We start from the raw sequence: 24,771 nt of genomic DNA, 5'->3' as shown, positions 1-24,771 counted from the left end.
AGACGGCTTGGCTTTTATAACTTAACTTGCAGTTTATAATAAACCCCAAAAAACATTTCTAGGAAATTCCAAGCAGGAAACTAGGACACCGTTTGACAAAAACAAGTTCGCACACAATGTTAGTTAAAAAAAAACAGCTTTATTAATACCTCTCGTTCAAAGAAATATAAAAGTTTGAGAGTTATTTCTATATTTACAGAGCATAGTTTTTGCTTCAAACAAACAGAAACAAATCCTACTTGTACAAATTGAAAAAATATCTCCTGCTGTGACTGTTCGAGATCAGATGTCAGCAGTTAAAGAAAATAGTCCTCTTCTTCTCTCAATAATAGTCTGTGCAAAGAAAGAATGCATATCGAACACACCGTGTTACTGCTACATTAAGGCAAACCCCTAGGAACAATACACTTGGGAAACTCCTTGGTAAAGTGACAGTGTCGATTAAATGTTTTTTTAGCCTTCCTACAGAAAACGTCCCACATCCTCCACAAAAGCATAAAAAGGTCAAAATCTCTTAAAACGGTTAGCATTGCACTGAGAGATCATTCAGTACCCTTAAAATCCAAAACAAACCACTGGTTGACCACAACGGTGAAATAAAAGCTTTAGAAAGCATGAAGATCTGGGCCTCAAGGAGTGTTTTCCAGTCGGGTGTGGAAGCGGTGAATCTACATACAAACAGAGGAACAGTAGTTTGACGACGACTTCTCTGCTCAAAAGTGCTGCGGGGGTCTGTGCCCCTCACCATAAATACTTCTTCATTGGCATTGGAAACTATGAAAACCTCAAAACAAACCTAAAACAAACTCCAATCCACTGCAAAAGACACAAAGTGGATGCTGCGTATTAAAAGCAAAGCGTAAAATGCAATTAAATTAGAGAATAAGAAAAGCTAGTTCCTAAACACCACAGTTCCTCATGGCATACAGATTTGTGCAGGTTATGAGGCAAAAAAATAATGCATGCTGCTGCGTGTACAAAAAAAAAAAAAGAACAACTCAAACACATTTATCAGATCAACTGATACGCTTCATTTAAGAGACAAACATTAAAAAGACTCCTCACTGGCTTCTAAAACATCACACGAGGAGCAACCCAACTCAGTCCTTCACTGCGGTTAGAAGTCCTCTGGAAGAGCGGCAGGCAAGCTTAGTTTTGGTAGATCTTCTCCGTGGTGCTGAAGTCGTTGGTAGTGCAGGTGTGCGAGGCCATGCCCCGGTGGATGGGTTCGGGGCTGTTGTCACCCCCGATGGTCAGGTTGAGCAGACTGGTGCATGTAGGCAAGTAGACGTGCTGGACGTGTTCCACCTCTGACCGACACACCGGGCATGACTGAACAGAGGACACAAGAGACTTCATCAGGGAGCATTCACCACAATAACACGCAAGCAATACTGTTATACTGCCTGCAAATAATGACACAGTCAATCCTGGCAATTAAGGCTGGGTGGCATGTCCTTACTGCTTATATCACGGTAGATGTATTGGCACAGCACTTAGTAGTTTTATGTTATTTAAGTGTGTGGTTGATTAAAAATACAACAACATGCAGTAAGGACCACATCTCAAATAGGTAATATGGTGCAGACTTTACTTGTTTATTGGAATGAGCTTTATTTATAAATTTGCTGATTTTTATGATGATAATGTAAAGGATTTTTGTGCTGATGTCATTTGTTTTGAATAGATCTTTATTTCCATTAAGTTATAAATGAAAAGAGAAAAATCAAATAAAGTTTAATTCACTAGATTATGCCAAACTAATCATTATTACATCGTTATTTCACATCTAAATTTCAAATAATATAAATACATTTTACTTTAAGAAAGTTTTAATTTAAAGACCTAATGTATTTTTTTTTTTAACACTCAATACATTCACTTTTTTTTTTCCTTTTTTAAATCTGAATCTACTTAACTGGTTTTGGAAATTTAAATTATAAATATTATAAGAAAAACAAACCTATAAAAATGTTAGAAATGTTGTCTTGGCAATTACGTTGTAATACTAGGAACTGAAACTATAGAATTTAACAAAAACCAACCAAAATGTAAATGGAAACTGGAAAGTATCAAACAAAAGCAAATTTCAAATATTAATAAACACTATAATACATAATGAATGAATGCAGACCCCTTAAATCCTTTTATTCATTAATCAAAGTTTTTACATCAAAATAAATATTTTCTTGTAAATTTATTTAGAAATGAATCCCTAAATATTATTACACTTTTGTTGAGTCACATCTCATTAAAAATTTTGCAACCCGAACTAGTCTTGCCTGTCATAAAAAGGTTCAATTCTGATATTTTATGTTATGTTGTTTCACTTCTGACAGGTGGTTGCACCACATGATTTTTTTTTTGGGTTAAAAGTGACTTCTTAAATGCAAATTTTTAGGAAGTAATACTACTACAGCTACTTTTCTTCATTATGATCTCAAAACAGATTTATCACTCTGACATTTTTGACCCGATGTTGGGTAAGAAGCGCCTGAACCGGAATGTTCTCTGACCTGCAGCTGTTCAGCACAGTTCTGGCAGCACACCATGTGACCGCAGGGGCAGAAGGCGGCGTCGATCTCTTCCTCGCAGCACAGCATGCACAGCAGCGCCTCCCGCAGTTTCTGCAGCTTCTCCTGCAGCAGCCGGCTCTGCTGGCAGCCGCCGCAGTCCAGCGCCCCCTCCTGGTCATGGGACGGCGATCGGGACGACGGAGTGCGCTCCCCTGGCCTCGACATCATGTCCACGATACCGGCGTTGTACAGCGCACGTCTGGCATAGTCGTACACTTCCTTGGAAGTCCGCCGGATGTCGAATACATACTTCTTGCCCAGGTTAATGTTCTCATTGAGGAAAAGCGAAGCCAGGTGACCCTTGAAATCCCGGCTGTACTGCATCATGACGGCGTTCGTTACCGTGTCACACCTGCAGACAGAAACAAGAGCGATTGGTGATCGAGACTAGCACATTATCTGCTCGCCGTCTGCCACACAGCAGCTCAAACCATCCATTATCCATCAGAAATAATGGGCTACTGGAAAGGAGCTGTAGTTGTGAAAATGAAGGATGTTGCCGCTTGTTAGAGTTCAAGGGTAGAGAGCAGTAGCCATTCTTCAACGCCTTGGCAATAAAAGCTTTTATCACGGGCAGAAGAAACCTGGTTTAGACCACATTTTAACTGGTAAAAGCCGTTTTATTACCAGTCTGTCTAGAGGAGATTTTACACAGCAGCTAATGCTGCTCTGTGCTTGCATAAAGACGCGATGTTGTATAAAAGCTAGATTAAAATTATGCCAGCTCTGACCTGCCTCAGCGTAGAGTATCAAAGCATATATGTGTGATTGCCGTGTAAACGTATGCATGCCTCCTCAGAGCAGCATTAAACAATCTGCGTAAAGATGCCACTTCAGAAGCACTTCTGTGCCACCATCGAGTGTCAATTTGTCATCAGTCGAACAATGGGAACACGTTGCTACAACGTCTCCTAAGATTGAACAAACCCCAAAGTTTTAATTGTTTTAAAAACGGTTAAAAATAATTTTGCTTAATGAGAAACATTTAATTATGTTCTGTGGCACTTCGACCTTTCCATGGCAACTCAACACATTTTCCCCAATTAAAACTGTATTACAGTGAGAATTATTACGGAAAAGGATAAAAAAAAATTTTTTGTGTGTGAATTTTAGAGGTAAAGGACACTTCATCATGAAAACTGGAAGCTTGATTTTATTTATAGATTTATTTACTGACTGATTACATTTTATGTATTGATTGATTCATTAGTGATTTGATTCATCAGCTGTATCTTATTAATCATTCAGTCCATTAATAAAATGAATAAAATCACAAACCAATACATGCATATAAAATCCAATCAGTCAATAAACGAAATCCCCCTAAATAAAAAAAATGGTACTGAATGGATTGATTTATTGTATTTTAATCAATCAGTCAATCAAATCAATCCATTAATTCGTGCTTTTATTTAAGGGATTTTATTGATTTATGGGACTTTATTGACTGATTGGATTTAATTTATTTTATTAACTTAAAATAAAAATATAGTTTTAAAATATATTTCATAATTATGTTACCACATACTTTGTTTCTGCATGGCTTTGTAAGACTGACCCACCTGTGCAGCCCAAATGTTCTTAGTTACTTTCTAATACGTTTAAAGCTGCCAGACCTTCTCACAGCTAGCTGTTTACAGAGGAAAGGCCGAAGCTGGTTTGCAATGAAAACTATGCTCAGAGAAAGTCCAAAACAAAAAGCACATAATCCTGTACTTTTCTGACAACCGTACAAAAACCAGAAGCATAAAACTCCTCACAACAGAGCAATTCAAACTGCTGACACGGAGGCTTTCTATGAAGAAAATACAATAGAAGATTTAACAATAGCCAGGCTAAAGAAAGATGATTTCCTCTACATGATAACAATGTGTAAAGAACATCATGTGGTGAGTGGTCCAGACAGGTAAACTAAAGTATGTTAGATAGTGGGTTACGTAACAGAAGAAATGTGCACAAGGTGTGTATTGTTAAGCCTGGCAGAGCTGCACATTAACAAGAAAAAAAAAATTACAATGTAATGATGCATTATTGTACTACATGCAGGGTTTTATGGTGTCTCACCTGTAAAAGGCGTGTGTTTCTGTGATGGCCCGATACAGACCGCTGGCTGCTCTATTACTGATTAACTTGAACAGCAGGACCACACTGTCACTGGTTTCCTTGGTGACAGTCAAGTACACGCTCTTCCCTGATTGCGTGGCAATTTGTATTATGGGATAAGATATCCTGCATTGAAAGGAAAATATGACGAATTACTGAAAGGCGGCGATGGAACAAATTGAATTCATGTTACATGACTGATTCTGGGATGTGAGCTGGGCATTATTTTATCAAGAGCACTTTATGCCATGCCTAACCTGTTAACCAGGCTGAAGTCTTCTCGGCAGATAGCGATGCCATCTGGTCCCACACCGATAGCCAACCTCTGTCCTTCAGCATCCCGCACCCAGTGCCACTCCACCCCATAATGCTCCAGAGAGGACACCAGCTGCAGGGCCTGGTACTCCACCACTGCCTGGCTCAGACCCTCAAGAGCTTTGTGCTTGGCTATGATACTGCCAAAAAAAAAAAAACAAGAGATACATTGAGTCTGAGAGTAAAATAACACCAACTGATCATGTGAAAAGAAAAATCTGTTTTGAGATTTACACTCAATCACACCAAAAAACTATATTGTAAACTAATAATCCCTTTTATGACAGCTGGTGACAAACAGTATCGTAATGTAATGAGATGGCTCGTAACAACATGATGGCTCAGAATGTAACACTGCAATGGCTCAATGTAATGTCACGTGATGGCTCGTAACGAAACATTACAAGATAGCTCAATGTAACAAAATGGCTCGTAACATGATGGGTCGTAACGTAACATGATGGCTCGTAATAAATCGCAATGGCTCAATGTAACGCGATGGCTCAATGTAACGTGATGCCTTGTAACAACAGCGAGATGGCTCATGATGTAACGCAATGGCTCAATATAACGTGATGGCTTATAACGCAACGTGATGGCTCGACACAATGGCTTGTAGTGCAAGCGATGTCTAGTAAAGTTAAATGTAAAATGATGGCTTGTAACATAACACGACAACAATTACTTGTATTATGGTTAATGATTTATTGTTTAAACTGAAACAATCTTCAAGAACTGATATTATCTGCTTCCAGTATCAGCATATTTACCCAAAGCGACTTACAAATGACAGGACAGTGGAAGCAAAAACAACAAAGAGCGCAATGATATATAAGTGCTATAACAAGTCTCCGTACACATAGCAAGGAAAAAAACAGAATAGAAGATAATTGTAAAAAGTATGCCAACATGGGCGTTAACCATTTAAGTTGCCAATAACATGACAACACAACAGTCACTGACAAAGTCCATGGCATCGTGTTCCCCTGTTTGAGGCTCTTTGATTTTCTTGTATGCATTAGTCTTTATTTGATTTAGTGACAATGATAATTAATCACTACAGACAGATCTCATTAATCCTCTTTGATTGTGGTTGATTGGGTCGTCTGTTATCTAACCCAAACAAGCTAAAGAGTCAGAACAGGACTCTATAAAAGGAGCAGTGTAATTAGTCAAACAGAATTAGGAGTGCTTTGTTTTTAGCCACGCGGCTCTGGATAAGATGTTCACAAGAGTGCGCAGGTTACAGCTCAGCTCCCTTGACTCTCTCTATTAAGTAATCACCTATACACCTAACAACCAGTTTAAAAATGTATTTGCAGGTAAAAATCTCTACCTTTATACTAAAGTAACATTAAGAACGTATATTCAGACACTTCTATTGGATGTTTGTTTGTGGCATCTTCAGTTTCATTTTAACACGACATGTGAGTTTCAGTTCTATTTATATTTTTATTATTTATTTTCAGTTTCAGTTATTTTTAACAGTTTATTGTGTTTATAATAACTCAATGAAAATAATATCAGCCCTGCAATATAATTACAAAAATCTGTGCACAGTAAACGCACATTTGTTAACAACAGTTGGAAATATTTTCTTAATAACTTCATCGATTTTTCCCAAATTTTGGGGTCAGGATTTTTTCTTTAAAGAAATTAATACTTTTATCTATCAAGGACCCAAAGTGACAGTAAAATACATTTATAATTTTACAAAGATTTCTGATTTTAAATAATTTTCAAATTCTCTTTTAAAGGGACAATAAGTAACTTTTTAGGTATTTTATTATCTAAAATCAATATTTTATTGATTGCATTCTTATTATGGACCATACATATGCCGCGCCACAGGAGAAAAAAAACATCGTCGCCAAAACAGTCAAAAATAGATGCAACGCGCATTTGAAAAAGTGAGGCGCTGGAGAGCAAAATTTGTTTGAATGCAAAATACAATTTCACCACTAGATGGGAGTAATTCCTACTTACAGTCCCTTTAAAAATCACAGAATCTTTATAAAAAATAAAAAAAAAACTCAATTTACATAATATTAAGCAGCGCTGATAATAAGTACAACATGTTTCTGCATATTAGAATTACTTTATTGCCTCTAAAAAGGAAGGTTCCGGCTTCAATACAAGGAAAATACACTCTGCCAATGCCATTTCAGATTTCTTGATTACTGATGTTTGTAATATAACCAGTAATTATGTTCTGCAATTTGTGAATACATCTTTACTTCTATTAAACCAAATTGAGGTCATAGAGATAATAGTGAGTGAGATTGAGTTTGTGTACCTGTTGATGGTGGCTTGGTTGGGCTCTGTGGCACAGAGTTCAGTGTACCAGTACTTGGCTGTGTTCTGGTTATAGTCACCGAACTCGGCCTGGGCCAGGAGGGCGCTGAGCTCTTCGGCCTTTTCCGAGCACATCCGCAGATGTCCACGATGCAGATCCTCTTTCACATGCATAAAAAACAGGTGTCTGTAGAGCAGAACAGAAAGACAAAGAAAGTGAGAGAGTTAGTTACGAATGGAAACAGGTGGCTGGTGAAGGAAGCGCATATGGATGTCGACAGGTGGTCCGACAGGAAAGCGATCCACACAGACTGAAACGGGTGACAGGGAACTTTCATTACAAAAACACGTCTTGCACATGCTCTTATGTGCCGGATCCCACTAGCATTTTAGTATGATCCATGAATAGAGATCATTTATAGGTAAACCAGCAGGAACAGTGAAAACCAGAAGTGGCAAAAAGTCAATTGAAAATGACAAAAGGTCAAAGGAAAAGCAGAAATGATGGTTTCCATTCCAAATGGTCACTTTCACTTCAAAAACCAAATAGAAGAATATTGCAAATACACATGAGTGTGTGAATTGGTTTGACTTCTGCTTCAATCTCGGTTTTATCTATTGTATCCGTTTGTGCATCAGTTACAAGGCTCTTAATGCAGAACACTGTCAGCTTGTTTCTAAACTACAAGCAAGCAGTCTCATACAAAGCATGAAAACCACACTCACTCCTCACTGCTGACATAAATCCCTGTAGCTGTAATACAGGTGTGCTAACCGTGTATTTTACTGTAGACGGGGCTCTTTTCAGCTCTCTGTGGGACTTTCAGTATTTATTATTTTATCGATCAATGACAGACATCACAAAAAAAAAAAAAAATCTTGTTTTCAAATTCACAAACCAGCCATGAGAACTCTGGTTTGTTATTGACGGATTCTCTTTACCTTGACTAAGTGTGAGGATACTTCCTGCTCCACTGTAAAAGGCACAGATTAATGAAAATTTAAATTACACTGTAACGGCAAACAATAGATGAACAATGATTTACTATTTAGAGATATAGATATATATCTATTTAGTATACTAAACCGAACCTTCTTTACAAATGTGCATTTAGAAAAATCAACATACAAGTTTCAATAGAAATTACATTAAAGTAATTTTTAGATTCTCATAAATGCTTGTATGTACATTCAGCATTAAACATTAACTATATTTCAAAAGAATAAAAAAAAAAGTTTTTGCATGATTTAAAAATGTAAAGAAAAAAAGTAAATGAAAAATGATAGGAAAGTTAATTATGAATAAAATGATTATTGCCTGCATGTCTGCACTGTGCATGATTTAAAACATTTTAAAAGTCAAAACTAAACATAGAAATGTAAATAAACCTGTGAAGCAAAGTATTTCTGCATCAAACTTGAGCTCAAACAAAATACAAATTAGATGTTTAACGACAACATCTTAAATTATTTTTTTTTATTAAAAGACAACTGTAAAAGTTAATATATTTTTTATGAAACATGTTTGTGTGTGGTTTTGCATCTGCGTCAGTGAAAAACAAGTTGAATTTGTCTGAACTGTATCAGCAGTTCATCTTCTCCCGTGGTTCTTCACAAACCGGTCTAGTAGCATCATGGGTGAACCTCCCTTCTTTCTAAACCAACCAGCTCCAGCTCCTGTAGCTTTCTGTTTATCTGACCCAAAGGCCTTATGTCCCCATACTCGAATGTCCGTTTATGTCCACTACAGGACACAATGTCAAATTTTCCAAGTCCCCCGAGACTAGGTTTGGAGACCAAACAGGACTGATGTTTACCCCCAGCCAACAGAGGAGCATGGGAACACCAAAAACTGGCTGTGAGATACTGCTCTGCACGCAGGCGATGGCTCTTTAGGAAAACAAACTCCGGCATATCAGTTCGAGCAGTGCTGCCGACAAAACCCCCGGGCCGATAAACATTGACTTTGGATGAAAAAAGACACTAGAAAAAAGGCGGAGAATGAAGATTTAGGTACATTCATAGGCCAGACAAATAAACAAGACCTGTCGTTTGACAAAGGGAGTCTCGCCCGGCCTGACGAGGCACTTCCCTGCGGTGACATCAGACTCATGTGATGAATTACCTGGCAGGCAAAACAAAGGCATATGATTGGGGCAGGGAGACCGAGAGGTTACTAGCGGTCAAACTCCAGCTACTCCAGGACAGAACATGCAGCGCCGGTTCAGTCAGGATCATTACAAGACTAATCTTAGAACACACAGCTGCGCTGATGCAGCCACTCGGCGTCAACAAACACCACCACCACACAATGGGCTTTTACCATGGTTAACAAGGGGAATGTTTCCAAAAACGTAACCATTGAAAATCGAAAACAAATTAATGTATAAATGTCCCATATTAGACTCGCACTTAAATAAAAACAAAAGAAACAAAATAATATACATATATATATATATATATATATATATATATATATATATATATATATATATATATATTAGATCTTCAGTACTTGCACAAGTGTACTTAAATTGTGCTAAGACACTTACAATCGTACTTGTAACGAAATGGACACTTGCATTTTCTTAATGCATTGCAACAATGTTAAAATTAAAAGTTCAAGTTATTATTTAAATATTTTTTGTTGACTAAAATACTAAACCACTTGTAAAGTAATTGATTATAGTTTTAACTATCATTCGATATTAAGTGAATATATTTTAAGCGTGCTAAAATGTAAACTTAATTACAAATGTGTATTTACAAAAATATAAATGCATGAAATGAATGTCATTTCTATTGAAACTTAAGTATATTTTAGTTTATCATAAATGCTTTTCAGTACATTCAGCATTAAACACTAACTGTACTTCAGAGACAAAATTAGTTTATGAAATTGCTTAGATTTTTTTTTATTACTTTAAATTTCACCTAAATGCATAACACTTGTTTTAGCCAGATTTAACTAGAATACATTTGCATTTAACTGCAATTAATATTCAGTTATATTTTCAAAAACATTACAGTCAGTGCATTTATTATGCAAATAACATACTTTAAAAGCATGCAAAAAAAATCCCCCCGCCCCTCACAAGGAAATCAGCTATGAGCAGCGGAGAACAGCCGGATGTGGTGGAGTCTAAAGTCTTAATGCTATCAGATTAGTGGGCATGAGAGGGGGTCTGGGGGCCACAGATGGGCCCCACTCGCTCTCACTACATCTCACTTTGTAGCCTTTTCAGCAAAATGAAAGTAAACCGTACATGGGTGCACAAGTTCAAGCATTCATGTTATAAAATCTATGATCCTGTCGGTCTGTAACCTTCATCAGCAATGCCACTGCACCTGTCTGAGGCGATAAGCGAAACTAGAGCACAACCCAGTCAGTTTTTCCTACCATTCAACTCTGTATGTGTGTTGGGTACGTTAACTGCCTATAAAAGCAACTACACCCCTTTAGTTTGCATTTACTGTAAAAAATTTATTCCGATACACTGAAAATACACACAAGTATCTCCACACGTAAAATAAATAAATAAATAGAAAGCATTTGATTGTGTAACTGGAAGAATTCAATTAAAACGCCTGTGCCGTTCTGCTGACAAGAAATGGGTCATGGCTTGATATCTGAGAGAGCTTGAGCTTTGCGAAGGAGGGCTTTTGTGGGTTTGAGGTTTTGGCTTCAAATGCGGTACACTTTCTGCAGAAAGTCCTCCGATGTCTGGCTGGAAATTAAATCTTACGACAGGCAGAAAGAAAATCATCTGAATTACTCAAAGTTCACAAAGTTTATAGCATCATGAGGATCACTTTGGGAGACACTAAAGGGGTTAAATAAATGGGCTGAAGGTTGGCAAGACTGTAAAAATAGCTTTTTTTTTTGCAAACCTACTTTTACATGTTTTAATCCGGTTTAATAAAAAAAAAAAAAAATAGAATATAATTTAAATTAAAAATAAATAACCTAGGAAACATGACACGTCGTCAGATCAAGTCCTCTCTACATAACCTTAAAAAGTCACTGTTTTAGTTCGCACTAATTCTTTCCTTTCTAATTGTTTTATCTTCACTGTTACAGGCAGACTCATTGGGGGCCAGATGTTTGGGGGTCTGCCCCAAAGAACAAAACATTCCTCTGAAATGAAACGAGAAGCTTCTTCCTGGAGACATCAACAAAGGAGCCAATCCGCACAGGAGTTTCATTCTTTTCAGGCGCCCTTTGAAACAATGTGGTTTCAGAGTTAGTCAAATAACATTGCTGTGAGCCATGTGGCGGGGGTTACTCGCAGTCAACAAACTCTAGTAAACCCTGCCACCAGCGCCATGCATCACAGGTAAACACCTCCTCGCTAACCCAAAGTGTTAATCATCATTCGCCCAAACACGCAAATGTAAATACCGATAAAAATCGCATACTCAAAGACTTGCTTTGTGAGCAAACGCCTCTGGTAAATGATGAATTCTGCATCAACTTTGCGAACCGTAACAGTACCGTAGGCTGAAAAACCCCCCACAAAATTTCTGCGAAGGGACAACCCAACATCATTTGAGTAATACACGCTCAGCTCAAGAGAGGTGTAGGTTACTACAGTTCATCTACAAATGTGGTTAAACCGGTTCTGCTGTCATCAAAGCGCATGCAATCCAGTAACACCACAAGACAAGAGATCTCTAGTGTTTTTAATTTATAAAACGATCATTAAATCAAGAGAAGGAGAGCTAGTTGTAATCTCAAGGCTTAACATTAACATCTTTTGATAGAATTTCGCACCTCAGGTTTTCATTTGAACGTCTATACTGTTAAATATTACACCAATTAATGAAAAGCCTCAGAAAACACCAAGTACAATATCTCTCACTTCATTTTAATAAGAATATCAACTCAAAACTGCAAAGACCCAGTGAAGCTAAAACCCATCACAGCCAATATATGCTTCAGAGATATTGGAGGATCTTCACCTACTTTACCAATTTAAAACTTGAGCTAGTCTAGAGCCATTTTAAAAATGGACATTTTCTACCAGCCATTGGACTGAACTGATTTTGTGCTACACTAATGGCCATTTTTGATGGTAAGAATGGTAATAAAGAAATGAAATGGGTCTGCAAACAAAATAAATCCATTTCCTATGTTATCGCCACAATGCATGTGTGCTATATGCAAAGCTAAGGCTTCCATTTTGTGATCCATATACGAGCTTCAGGGGGATCTTGAGCGTCATAGTCTGCCTGTGGTAAGGAGGTAATCAGGAGCTTACTGGGATTGCTGGTGACCTTGTTATTAGGATTTGATGTAGGGCGAGAGGTTGGTCTCTGCAGTTGTCTGTTTGTGCTAGTGTTGACCCTGAATAGCACTCGCTTACCAGTTCCTGCTGACAAAACCCAGGGCTCTGACTGTGAAGATAACAAGACCTGAGATCACAGCAGCATGTTTTGCATATTTGCAGGCGTAAAGAAAACCAGTGGTGTTGCAAGAATAAGAGCGTGGATGTTCTCCTGTTTCTGAACAAGAACCAAATAGCCAAGGTAAGAGTATGTGCACGACTTAATATTACAAATATTCGCTGTTCTTCCCAATGGGTTGAAGCCGAATCAGATTAAGGTTTAAAAGATCCCTTCTCTTATTTAAAGTGTGCAGTGCCTCTGCTAATGGTGCTGGCCTCTGTGGATCAACAGGATCATTTAGTCCTGATGAGAATGCTAAACACTCAAGCCCTCCAAAACAAAACAGGCATCTTTACACAAGCCCGGCACACATAGCATGCCATGAAGACCAGCTAGAGCTTAATCATGAGCATGCCACCATTGTGGAGTGCTGACTACTCACTAATGACCTTAATTCTCCCCTCATAACAACAAAAAGTTTAGTGTATATAGTCAAACAAATCACTTTTCAGCCAAAAGTGGCCTCTAGTATGGTTTAATGAGGTTCAGAAAGGTGGCATTAAGGCATCTACACATTAGATTCAATGCTGTGTCAGTAAACACTGGAAAATACTGATTTTTAAGGTGATCTGCATATATATATAAAAAAAAATCTTCAAGAATTTGCCACAACAGTATGCACACGTCAATAATCAAATACTTTGTCAGAGCTTTTGCTAGTTTGTAATGCCTTTGTGGGAGGATGTTGTTTACTCTGTCACATGAAGCTGCATTTGTCTCTGAATCTGAGAACGGATGTGATGTTGCCAGTAAGAGTTAAAACATGTCAGCAAACACTTTTTAACATGTGAGTGTTTGTGGTTGGGAGAAGAGGTGGGGCGGCTCTGATCCTTAAAGGATCCAGTAATTCTGTAAGCAGGATTAGGCCCTCAAGGCCAGTGGTTATCTTAAACTGTACCTTGTTTGAGGATTTCTCCCAACTCATAATCAAGACAGAAAACATAGATGTCCAAGGAATGGAAACAATCATTTGCACCAAATCCCCTTTGCATCACAAGTAAATATTTCTTCTATCTGGCAATCATCCACCAGCACTCTCCCTCGACAAAGTATAAGGATCTATTTTTAGATGATGCACTTATACTAATGAACATGAAGAACTGTCATAATAATGGACTACAGAAGCAAAAGTGGTTCCATTCGGCCTGCTCTGGGGCTTATGTAAGCAGCTTATCGGCATTCAGAGGCCTGTGCACTGTTTAGTGCATCTTACATAACAGTGCAGACAGAGATAGAAAGGAAGTAGAGAAAGTGTGAAAGCCCGAGCAGAGTTCGAGTCCTGATCTGGAGCTGAGGTGCAGCAGGGGTCGGTGCGTGGCCTTTTCTCATTCTAACATTTCTGACTCCAGAACCGGTTAAGGTACACTGAATTTAGATTTTTGTTTTGGGCCTAAAGTACAGTTTTCATATTCATAAAGCCCCTTGACTTGACCATAGTAATATCATAAACAAACCATTGAGAAAAAACGATTTTGTTAAAGGGATCTTCGGATGAAAAATTCACTTTACATGTTTAAATATAAATGTGTATAAGGGAATGTGTGTACACATCTATCCTATAATGATAAAAATCCACCTAGAGGTTTTTCTTAAAATTCCCATTTTAAAATCCCCTCTTTCAAATCAGGCTTTTCTGAGATTTCTGTCAGATTGACAAATTCACAGGCTGCTCCACTGATAGTTGATTGACAAGGCCATCTTACCTTATCCCCGCCCCGAGTGAGATGTGAAGAAAATGTTTGAGAATGTTTATGATTAAGTGATTGAGGTGTTTTGTTGTTCTATGTAATAATGAACACAGCAGAAATCATTTACTCCAGACATCTGAGCCGCTGAAGACCCAGAGGATTAACGTTACTCTTGTTTTTGAAAAGAATGTGCCGATCCCCAATCTAATGATTAAATGCATGGTTCATGCAAATCATTTGCTTCATCTACAGAAGAGAGTATTTTTTTTTTTTCTATTAATCTTTGAGAAAAAAAAACGCCTTTTCTAATAATGTGCTAGTTAGCTAGTTTCACAGCTAAAGTTTACAGTCTGCTCGTCACCCCATGGAAGAGAGGGGCGGGGTGAGCAGAGCTCATTAGCATTTAAAGGAACATGGACTAAAATGGCTTGCTGAAAAAAAAGAGCTGATTTTGACAGGGTAAAAAGGGTGTTATTTTACACTACCATTTAGAAATTAACCAAAGTATGTTAATAAACTTCATTAAGACCCTAAAGAATCAATTTGTGGACAATGGGCATCCAATGAACCCTTTAAAATGACATTAGAAAGCCAATTTCAATCAGAAATGTTCAACATAATAGAAATTATTTGTGAAGGTTGCTTCATGTTGACTTGCAGCAACATCATGGTACATTAATAAGGTAATCAAACATTACCACAGAATTACCAACCTCTATACAGTCAGTGAACCATAGTTTTGTCACAATTATTTTTTGTATCTTCCAGCAAAGGTTGAATCAACCCCTCTGGCGCCTGTTTGTAATGTGCATGTGTGCTCACGAGCTCACTTTCAGTCATAAATCAGCACTCGGACCGCTGTAAGGGTTTTACAGGGATGTTCAATCCCATTATGCCTGCAAGAAGTTCACAGTTTCTAAGATAACATCAAAAGTACCAGACACAAAATGATAAGAGAATGGCCGAGTTCTTGTGCATACACAATTACACTTAAGAAGTATCTGTGGGGAAATCCATGTGGCTTCAGGCTGCATTTGTATGAGTGCGTGGAGAATACATGCCAGAGCTCACTGCCAGTCAGTGTGATGAGCAGTGGAACGCAGTGACGAAGTAGGGCAGAGGTCATTGCACAAACAAGGTTAGGGAACATGACCCTTGTAGCTGGAGGCTGGGTCGCATCATGCATGCATGTGCGCGCACACAAATCCACAACAGTGCCAGAAAGTTAACAAAGAACTGTTTTCATGCGACAGCAGCCTGCATTACACTCAGAAATGCCAGGCAGCCATTTATATTCTGCTATGGGCATCAATTTCTTCATTTAGTCTATTACTCTCGTACGGTTCCTTTTACAGAATAAGAGTGTTCAATACTTCGTGTTATTAGAAGATTGCAAGGAGAATAAAATTCTGGCTGATATACAATAAGTTGTTAATTATTTTCTAGTAGCAGATATAAAAATTCTACATTTATTCAAAATTACTAAAAACAAAAATCATATATAGAAATCAGACAATGACAATTGTTTTAAACCATGCAAGAAAAATATTTTTTTTAAATCTTTACAACCGCAAACTATATTCTATATTCTATCTATCTATCTATCTATCTATCTATCTATCTATCTATCTATCTATCTATATATATATATATATATATATTTTTTTTTTTTTTTATCAATATTAGCCACTATTTATCTTTTACTGGAGTCCTTTGTTCACATTCTTCTGACTAAGGCTCTTCTTACACAAAACTCTTTCCTGCAATAACTGGATGTCATTTGTGTGTGGGGGGCACGATTACAATTCGGTCACATGACCGTAGCATACTACAGTTTGAGATATGAATGTATAATCATCCCACATTCTGTAAAAAGGCATTATTCGGTGTACACTGTGCAGTAAGCAATATGCTAATGTTCCATTCTGAACACTGCCAGCTCCTGCCACATATAGTGCACAGAGACTGCATTCATTGTTATTCAGTGTGCCTCACATTTTCCCTTCCAAATATTCAATCTCAGCCTGATCAAAGCTTTGCTCTCATCCCGATGTCGACAGAGAAACAAAGTCTCAACCCCCGCCATCTCAGATTTTCCTAACACCTCAGTCTTCACACACTGTAAGCGGTTTTTGTGCCCATTTGTCTTAACAGCTTGAATGTAATTACATGTGGAGGCTCTGGGGGTGCAACGTCCTTCCACCTTGCATAAAGAAGTGCAACATTTAATTACCAGTCCAAGTTTCTCCCTCCCCCCAAAATCCCTCAATCTTTCCGTCCACAATCTGTCAGTAACCCCAGCTAATCTCTCTCAGGTCAGCAGAAGAGCATCTAAACAAGCGGAAAAAAAAGATGGCTTTTTAATTAAAATCCTTACAAAAGGACACTCTCAAGGAAACGGAAGCACGCATACATGCCCATGCTGCCCTGCCAGAGTGGATCTGCCTAGAGAATTTGCCTGCGGGATCTGGCATGCCATCCAGTTTCATTTTATTGAAAAGAACCCAGCTGAGCTCGGAGAGCACAGAACGAGAGGCTCCAAAACGGGCCGCCTATCAAATAACGGCACGCAGCAGATAACGGAGGAGTACAGAGAGTTCACCGTGGGTTTGAAAGTGGAAAGTTCAGTTAATGAAGAACAAATCAGCATGTGACACAACTTAAACAATCTAGTTAACACCTGTCTGTGCCTCTCTTTATCAGAGACAAACATTTGTGAACCGGCGTCCTGACAGAAAGAGTTCATTTACATGACATGCATTGTAACCAGCCAGTCAAATTATCTCTGGGGAGGAAGTTGACTGCTGGAGTGCTTCAAAACCCCAGACTGACAGCTGAATTTCTTTTTTTAAATCGTTTATGCGCAGTCCCTTCCAAAGCTTTCATTTCTTCAATTTTAGTTCAGAAAAGGGGGGGGGGGGGGGGAATGGAATTGAGAACCATAGAGAATTTATAGAAGAATGTCCCTGACCACACAAAATAATGAACTGGAACAGTAAACAGTTTTTACAGTCTGGGACTTTCAAAAAAAGTACACTATAAACATTAAAATACATTTTATTTCCATGACAAGACAAATCTGACAGAATATCCTACTAACCTTGCTAGTAAGCAAACAGCAGTTGCATTTTTGAGGGATAAAAAGTGAAGCTCTGATTTTTAAAAATCATATTTTATATATATATATATATATATATATATATAAGGGGTGTAACGATACGCGTATTCGTATTGAACCGTTCGGTACGACGCTTTCGGTTCGGTACGCGGTACGCATTATGTATACCGAACGGTTCGTTGGAGTAATTAATTATATTTGAAAAAAAAAAAAAAAGAGAGAGAGAGAGAAATATAATGATATGCGTTCAACAAGGTAGCCCAATAACCCAAACAACGTAACAGGCAACGCCCCTGACACTCCCGAAGAAGAAAAAAAACACCATCTTATATGTTTATGTTAGGCTACTCAGCAGGCGCTCGCTCACTCAGTACACGCTGAAGGCTCGTTGCAAAATAGCCAATGCGTTGAACAGACTAGAAATGAGAAGATCCTCCAATAACCAACAGGTCTGGTGTTTGGGTGCACTTTGGATTCCCTTTAAGCTATAATGGTGATGGCAAGAGAGTGGTGGATAAAAAAAACAACGGTATGTCGCATCTGCAACATGACAGGGTACACCAGCGGGAATAAAAAAAACAAAAAAAAAACACCAGCGGGAATATCTGGGATATATGCGTCAGTACTATCTGGGAAAAGACGAAAAAAAGGAGAAACATGCACGCAGCAAACTATCCCTGCAGCATTTAGACACTATAGCTTACAGGGAATCCAACCCAAACACCAGACCTGTTGGTTATTTTAGGATCTTATATTTCTGGTCTGTTAAATGCATTAGACATTTTGCAACGAGCCTTCAGCGCGTGCTGAGTGAGCGAGCGCCTTAGGGGCCGTTCACATATCGTGCCTAAAAACGCATGGAAAACGCTAAGCGCGTCTTTCTCCTCCTTTCCAAAGCGCTCGGGCAGAAGCGCTCATGAGGCGTCTGTCTTTGCTAAGCAACAATGACGTGCTCTCTCCATGAGACGCGGAAATTTCAGCGAAGGATAAATGGATTTGCAGCTCTAAAAATCGCTTGCAGTAGCTCTGCTACTAAATTTATTTCAAAATTGCAATCCATATACAACTATGATCAGCTGTTCCTTCATCTTGGCTGAGCTCTCAACGTTGTTACGGGAAAGGATGAAGCTGATTGGTTGGTTCTTGTCACATGACCCGCGGTGCGCTTGCGGCATTCTGAAAAGTTGAGATGTTTTTACATTTTGCTGTATCTAAAACGTATCGAACCGAACCGTGACATCAGTGTATCGTATCGAACCGAACCGTGAATTTTGTGAACCGTTACACCCCTAATATATATATATATATATTTTCAGTTTTAATTCCAATTTCATTTTTATTTAAATTGGAGTAATTTTGTAACATGTTTATTTTACATTTCTATGAAGCTTTAAAATATAGTAATGGTAGTTTTTCAGTTCAAGCTTATTTCGGTTAATTGCAAAGGTAATATTTTTGTTTAAGGTTTCATCTAATATTTAACCATTTCATTTAACAAACGATTTTAGATATTTTTAAATGATTACACTGATTCTTTACAAAAGATACAAATTGCATGGTCATTACAAGAGTCATAAAATTTTTTTTTTATTAAATATCCCATTAGGTCTTGTGCTTACACTTTCAAATCAGGGTGAGTTTTAACATGTGCTGCCCATGCACTTTACTGTGATTTTTAAAAATAAAGATAACTTTGTCAAGAATACCACATATGCTGCTGCTACTGGGGTTTAACTTGTAAACTTGTGTCCTTAGAGCTGTGCTCCAAATAGGTCTCAGACAAAGAAAAGTAACAAAACTGCACAGTTGCAGTGAATAAAAGAGCATGAGGTGGCTGTGACTGCCAGCTCTGTCTCTGTGGGTAGGAGCTTTTGAGCAGAGGATCACATTTCCTGCTGCCGCTCATAGCTCGACGACCTACAGTAACCCACAGGGAGCGGGGTTACTACAGGGCAAACCACTGTACTGAGGGAAAAAAAAACCTTTACAGGCTACTGTGCAAAGTGCTCTCTCTCGTTCTCTACCTGAGACAGACACATGACTTCAGCTGAAACTGAAAGAACACTCATATACCAGCACGGTTAAATTAATATTTAATGTGTTACATGACCTAGATTTTTTGTGGTTATATCTTAACATGTACACAGTTAAATAAGATAAAGCTCAAGTCGGGCCTAGAATTCACGTTTGACACAGAGAACGGAAGAGAAATGGCTTTACTTCCACTAATATCACACACAACATGCAAACACCCACATACTCAGTTGCCTTTCTTCCTGTCGTTCTTCTGAATTTTTTTTTTTCTCACTGTATTCTCGCGGAAGTTTGAAAAGGTCTCTACTCACAGACAATGATGAAATGTTTTCAGTCACAACTTCCTCCAACAACATCCATTACTTTGATGTAAAACGTGTTTGGGTTTTTTTGCATGTACATACCTCGTCTGCTCCTGCAGAATAAGGTGAGGCTCCACGAAGAACTTGACTCGGAGCCGTAGTCTGCAGGGCGTGAGGTTGTCCATCTGCTGGGAGATTCGGTTCCTCAGGTTCAGCCACAGGTTCTCTCCCTTACTGCCAGAAAACTGCAGCCCAAAGTAATCCACCTCAATAATTCCCAACTTCCGACATACCTGCCACCAACCAAAGACCGAGTCACACATTGTTAAACACCAGAATAATTTACTGATAATAATGGTTTACATAAATATAATAATTGATAATTTTAACTCATCCCTTTCCTTAAAAATAGTTTAAAGCCTGAAATGTGACGTGCAGGTATTAAAAGCTCTTAAATCTTGCAGTTACCCATTTTTTTAATGGTACCATTTTGGAAGGATTTTTGTTTTTCTTTTTTCTTTGAATAAGACCTTTTTAACAGTCATTTTATGTTGTTTTGAGAATGTTCTGTAGGCCACTAATAAAAAAATAAGACCTCTGTACATTTGTTTCATGCAAATTTATAGACCACACATTTGAGATTTGTATTTGTTGGGACAATATTGCCGTCAACTGACAAAGTTTCCCTTCTGAATTAGCTTAACTGTACAAGTTTTATAGTTGATAAACTCTTTAAAATACAAATTAAATGTTCATTTCCTTCAATAAAAAGGAAATGGAGTAAATTAGTAATGGATTAGTAATCTGGCATCTTGCTAATAAAGGAGAAAAAAATGCTGGCCCTCGTCACTATCAAAGTTGCACATCCCTGCTATAGAAGAAAATAAAAAGTTTGTACAGTTCATGAAAATATCCTCAGATGACCATGAAAATACAACATCAGTATCCTTTAATTTTAATGTTTTCAGAATTGGTGCTAGATTAAAAAGTTTGAGGTTTGTGTACAAATCATTCGATACAACTTCAGACATGTCTCGAAAACATTTCTAACATGTTGAAAAGCCATGCACTTTGTCATTTACGTTGGAGAAGATATACATCTCCATGCACGAGCCAAGCATCTGCTGCTGAAGAGAATGACCTTTAGTAACCTCGAGCATGCCATCACACATGCACCCAACTATCGTTTAAAAAGCCTTACAGCCTTTTTTTCTGAAAACAATAATGTAAACGTTTAACCTACAACATACTGTGTCTGTTAATTAGAATTCAAAATCATTTAGCTTGTTTTAAAACAACCCAATATACGTGCAGCCTAACATTTGATTATATGTGTGAATGATCGAACGAAATAAATGTTCTAATGTGACAAAAAAAATGCTTTAAGAACATGCTAAAAATAATCAGTAAAGTTTACCCAAATAAACGCACGAAATCAAGACATAAACAGACTGATGTTGATATCAAGTTTCCATGTGCTTCATATAAACGCTTTTGTTTATCTGAATTTGAGCGTGTTTTCTATATGTAACGCACGAGGGTTGATCGTATGCATGCACGCTTCTGAAACATGTGATGATAAACAGCACATCCATTTCACATGAAGTCTTTCATTCATCATCTTACCTTGTTCAGACAGTCCTCTCCGTTCGCCTTCGCGTCCACTTCAATCTCCATCACCACCGCGTCCGGTCGAGTTACATGGCAGAGCATTTTGGAGAGGTGTTTTGTCTTTGGTCTACCTGTCCTGTACGAAAAACAGTACAAACAGCTCTCACTGTTATCCTTTCTAAGTACCCTACATCAGCCCTCACTCACTTTCCTCAAGCTCTCTGTCTCTCTGTGGTCACGCTTCCTGCTGTATATATATATACGAAGAGCTGCTTAAACCCCGCCCACCTCACCACAGCCAATCACAACAGGAGTATCAAAGCCTACAGCGAACGCTGACAGCAACAGAAAGCCTGCCATGTTCACTTAGTAGTGAATACTGTAGACGCCACGAGCGTCCCCTTCAGGTGCGTTATATTTGTGAAGATGCTCGAGCAAGTTGATTCAATTCAGATAACAACAACAACAAAAAGGTCCTGCATTGCAAATTCGATAACACATGTACAGTACATACACTAATGTAGACCTTCACACTACACAAATACAGTACCATCATATCACAGATATAAAATAATTCTATCTATCTATCTATCTATCTATCTATCTATCTATCTATCTATCTATCTATCTATCTATCAAAAACCATTGTGTGCACACAGCAATAAATAAAATTAAATATGCATGCTTTCATATAAATTAATATAATAAATAACTAAATTAAACACAACGTATGAAATACAATAAAACTAATGAAATATATATATATATATATATATATATATATATATATATATATATATATATATATATATATATATATATATATATATATATATATATATATATATATATATATATATATATATGTACTAATGCATAAAATAAAAATGCAATTAATCAAAATAAAATTAAACAAACTAAAATGTGTATCATAAAATAAATATATATTCTGTGTGACAAAATTAAGCCTTGCAAGATATTTTCCTTTCTTGTCCTTCTGAGACACTATTTTATGATCACATTGAGTATGCCCTAGCAAATATCTCTTAAGTAAGACTGCGGCCCAACGCCAGAGCCTGCGGTCTCATCCAAAGCTGGAAGGCGGATGGAGTGAGTGCCAATGTGTTACTGCCTTGACATTACACTTCACATGTATTATGCATGTTTGCCTACAACCCTCCCTTGAGGAGCACGTTGACACTGTGAATGAGACATCAGCCAAAAAACTTTTGATAATGAAAATTTAAGCTGCTGGAAGAAAACGTAGAAAACAGCTATTGAGCTATCAATGTATTTTCCAGTGATGTCTGACCAGCAGCAGTCCACATGGACGAACTAGATTGTGTAGTCCTCAGAATGACCTTGCAGTTGAGTCGTGTGAGACAGCCCCGGGACAGACACCCAGCGCTCCAACACCTGTCCCCAAACTCCACTCAGTGTTCCCTTAATGCATCACATCAGGAAAGCAGTGTGCTTGAGGCTGCTTGGAGAAAACAACAAGCATGAAACGCCAAGACGGATCTTTTCTGCTCGCTGTAGCCTGCCCACACATTGCCAGATTGAAACTTTTTCTCCACAAGCATTCACAGCCAGACATGACAACTGTCGGACTAAAGTTGACTGCACAAACAGCAGAGAGTGTCCATGCAGCAACTGTTTCTGCAGGTGCGCTTAAAATTGTTTACAGGTGATGTTATGAATAAAGAAGTGTAAAATATATTCATATTAAAACTAAAAATGTGGTGTTGATGGTCCTGGCTCTTAAAGGTGTAGTCATCTGTCATCATTTACTCACCCTCATTTTGTTCCAAACCTGTATGAGTTTCTTTCTTCTGTTGAACACAAAATAAGATACTTTGAAGAAGGTGACCAAACAGTTGACGGCAGCCATAGACTGCCATAGTATCTTCAACATCTTTTCCACTGAACATTTGTCTTGATCTATTTTTAGAGTTTACACAGAGAAGTTCATAGCACTTTTTTATTAATTTCTGTGATGTTTGCAAACAGTGAATTACTGTTGACAAGTTTGCTGTAATGCTTTCTCCAATGGTAGAGTCACAGATCCCAAAAATAATGCTAGTCAAGAATCAAACCATGCATATATGATAAACTGAAATAATGATATGTTTTCTTACATTAATCAGATCAGCAGCCTGCCACAGTTCTGCTTGTGTCAGATTGAATGAACAGCTTTTAATGCATTATGCCAACACAGCATTATACAATCTGTTGTAGCACATGATTGAAAAGATGACACACAATACAATAAATCCGTAGCTTGTTAAATTTTACATACTTTGCATATTTTATAGCAGATTAGATTTTCATACAAACTGATCAAATGTGCTCTGAAAGTCACAGGATGTCCAATCCTTAATGATTATGCTGCTTGCAAAGTGTGATTAACCAAAGCAGCACACGTTCCTGGATCGAGATCCTGTGTTCAATCAGTTATTTCCCTGTGATTTCAGGTTAGGGTTGGAATTGTATGTTTGGAGTCGGTAAAATTTGTTAATGTTTTTGAAAGAAGTGTCTCATGACCTTAGGCTGCATTTGTTTGATCAAAAATACAGTAACAATTATATATACAAGCCACTGAGGTGCCTTGATACAGCACTCTGGGAACAGCCTATTCGTTCAGAAATGTCTTTCTGTATCTTACCCTCTCGCTTGAGGGTGTCAATGATGGCCTTCTGGACAGCAGTCAGGTCGGCAGTCTTACCCATGATTGCGGTTTTGAGTAATGAACCAGGCCGGGAGTTTTTAAAAGCCTCAGGAATCTTTTGCAGGTGTTTAGAGTTAATTAGTTGATTCAGATGATTAGGTTAATAGCTCGTTTAGAGAACCTTTTCATGATATGCCAATTTTTTGAGATAGGAATTTTGGGTTTTCATGAGCTGTATGCCAAAATCATCAGTATTAAAACAATAAAAGACCTGAAACATTTCAGGTGGTGTGCAATGAATCTAAAATATATGAAAGTTTAATTTTTATCATTACATTATGGAAAATAATGAACTTTTATCACAATATGCTAATTTTTTGAGAAGGACCTGTATATTCATATAAAACTAAAAATGTGGTGTTGATGGTTCTGGTAAAATACAGTAAAAATTATATATAAGTTATATTATGATATATAAATTCAATTTAAAATAACTGTTTTTATGTAAACATATTTTAAAATGCAACAAATTCCCATGATGCAAAGATGAATTTTCAGCATCACAACTGTTGAAATCATTCTAATATGCTGATTTGATGTTCAAGATATATGA

The 24,771-nt window shown here is 37.7% G+C and overlaps 1 protein-coding gene across 1 annotated transcript; it reads right to left on the bottom strand.

Annotated features, from left to right (window-relative positions):
- Positions 1-119: 119 nt before the first annotated feature.
- Positions 120-21,733, bottom strand: LOC113119501 (E3 ubiquitin-protein ligase MYLIP-A). The gene is made up of 7 exons (XM_026289032.1): positions 21,506-21,733; positions 19,982-20,172; positions 7,291-7,476; positions 4,937-5,134; positions 4,641-4,805; positions 2,517-2,928; positions 120-1,332 (listed from the first exon to the last, which is right to left on the bottom strand). Exons 1-7 carry the CDS (start codon positions 21,590-21,592, stop codon positions 1,150-1,152), a joined length of 1,422 nt encoding a protein of 473 aa, XP_026144817.1. The 5' UTR covers positions 21,593-21,733; the 3' UTR covers positions 120-1,149.
- Between the last annotated feature and the right edge of the window lie 3,038 nt (positions 21,734-24,771).

Source organism: Carassius auratus, chromosome 19 (assembly GCF_003368295.1).
Source record: "Carassius auratus strain Wakin chromosome 19, ASM336829v1, whole genome shotgun sequence".
In the NCBI taxonomy this organism is placed as follows: Eukaryota; Metazoa; Chordata; class Actinopteri; order Cypriniformes; family Cyprinidae; genus Carassius; species Carassius auratus.
This window is presented reverse-complemented; position numbering and strand designations above follow the sequence as displayed.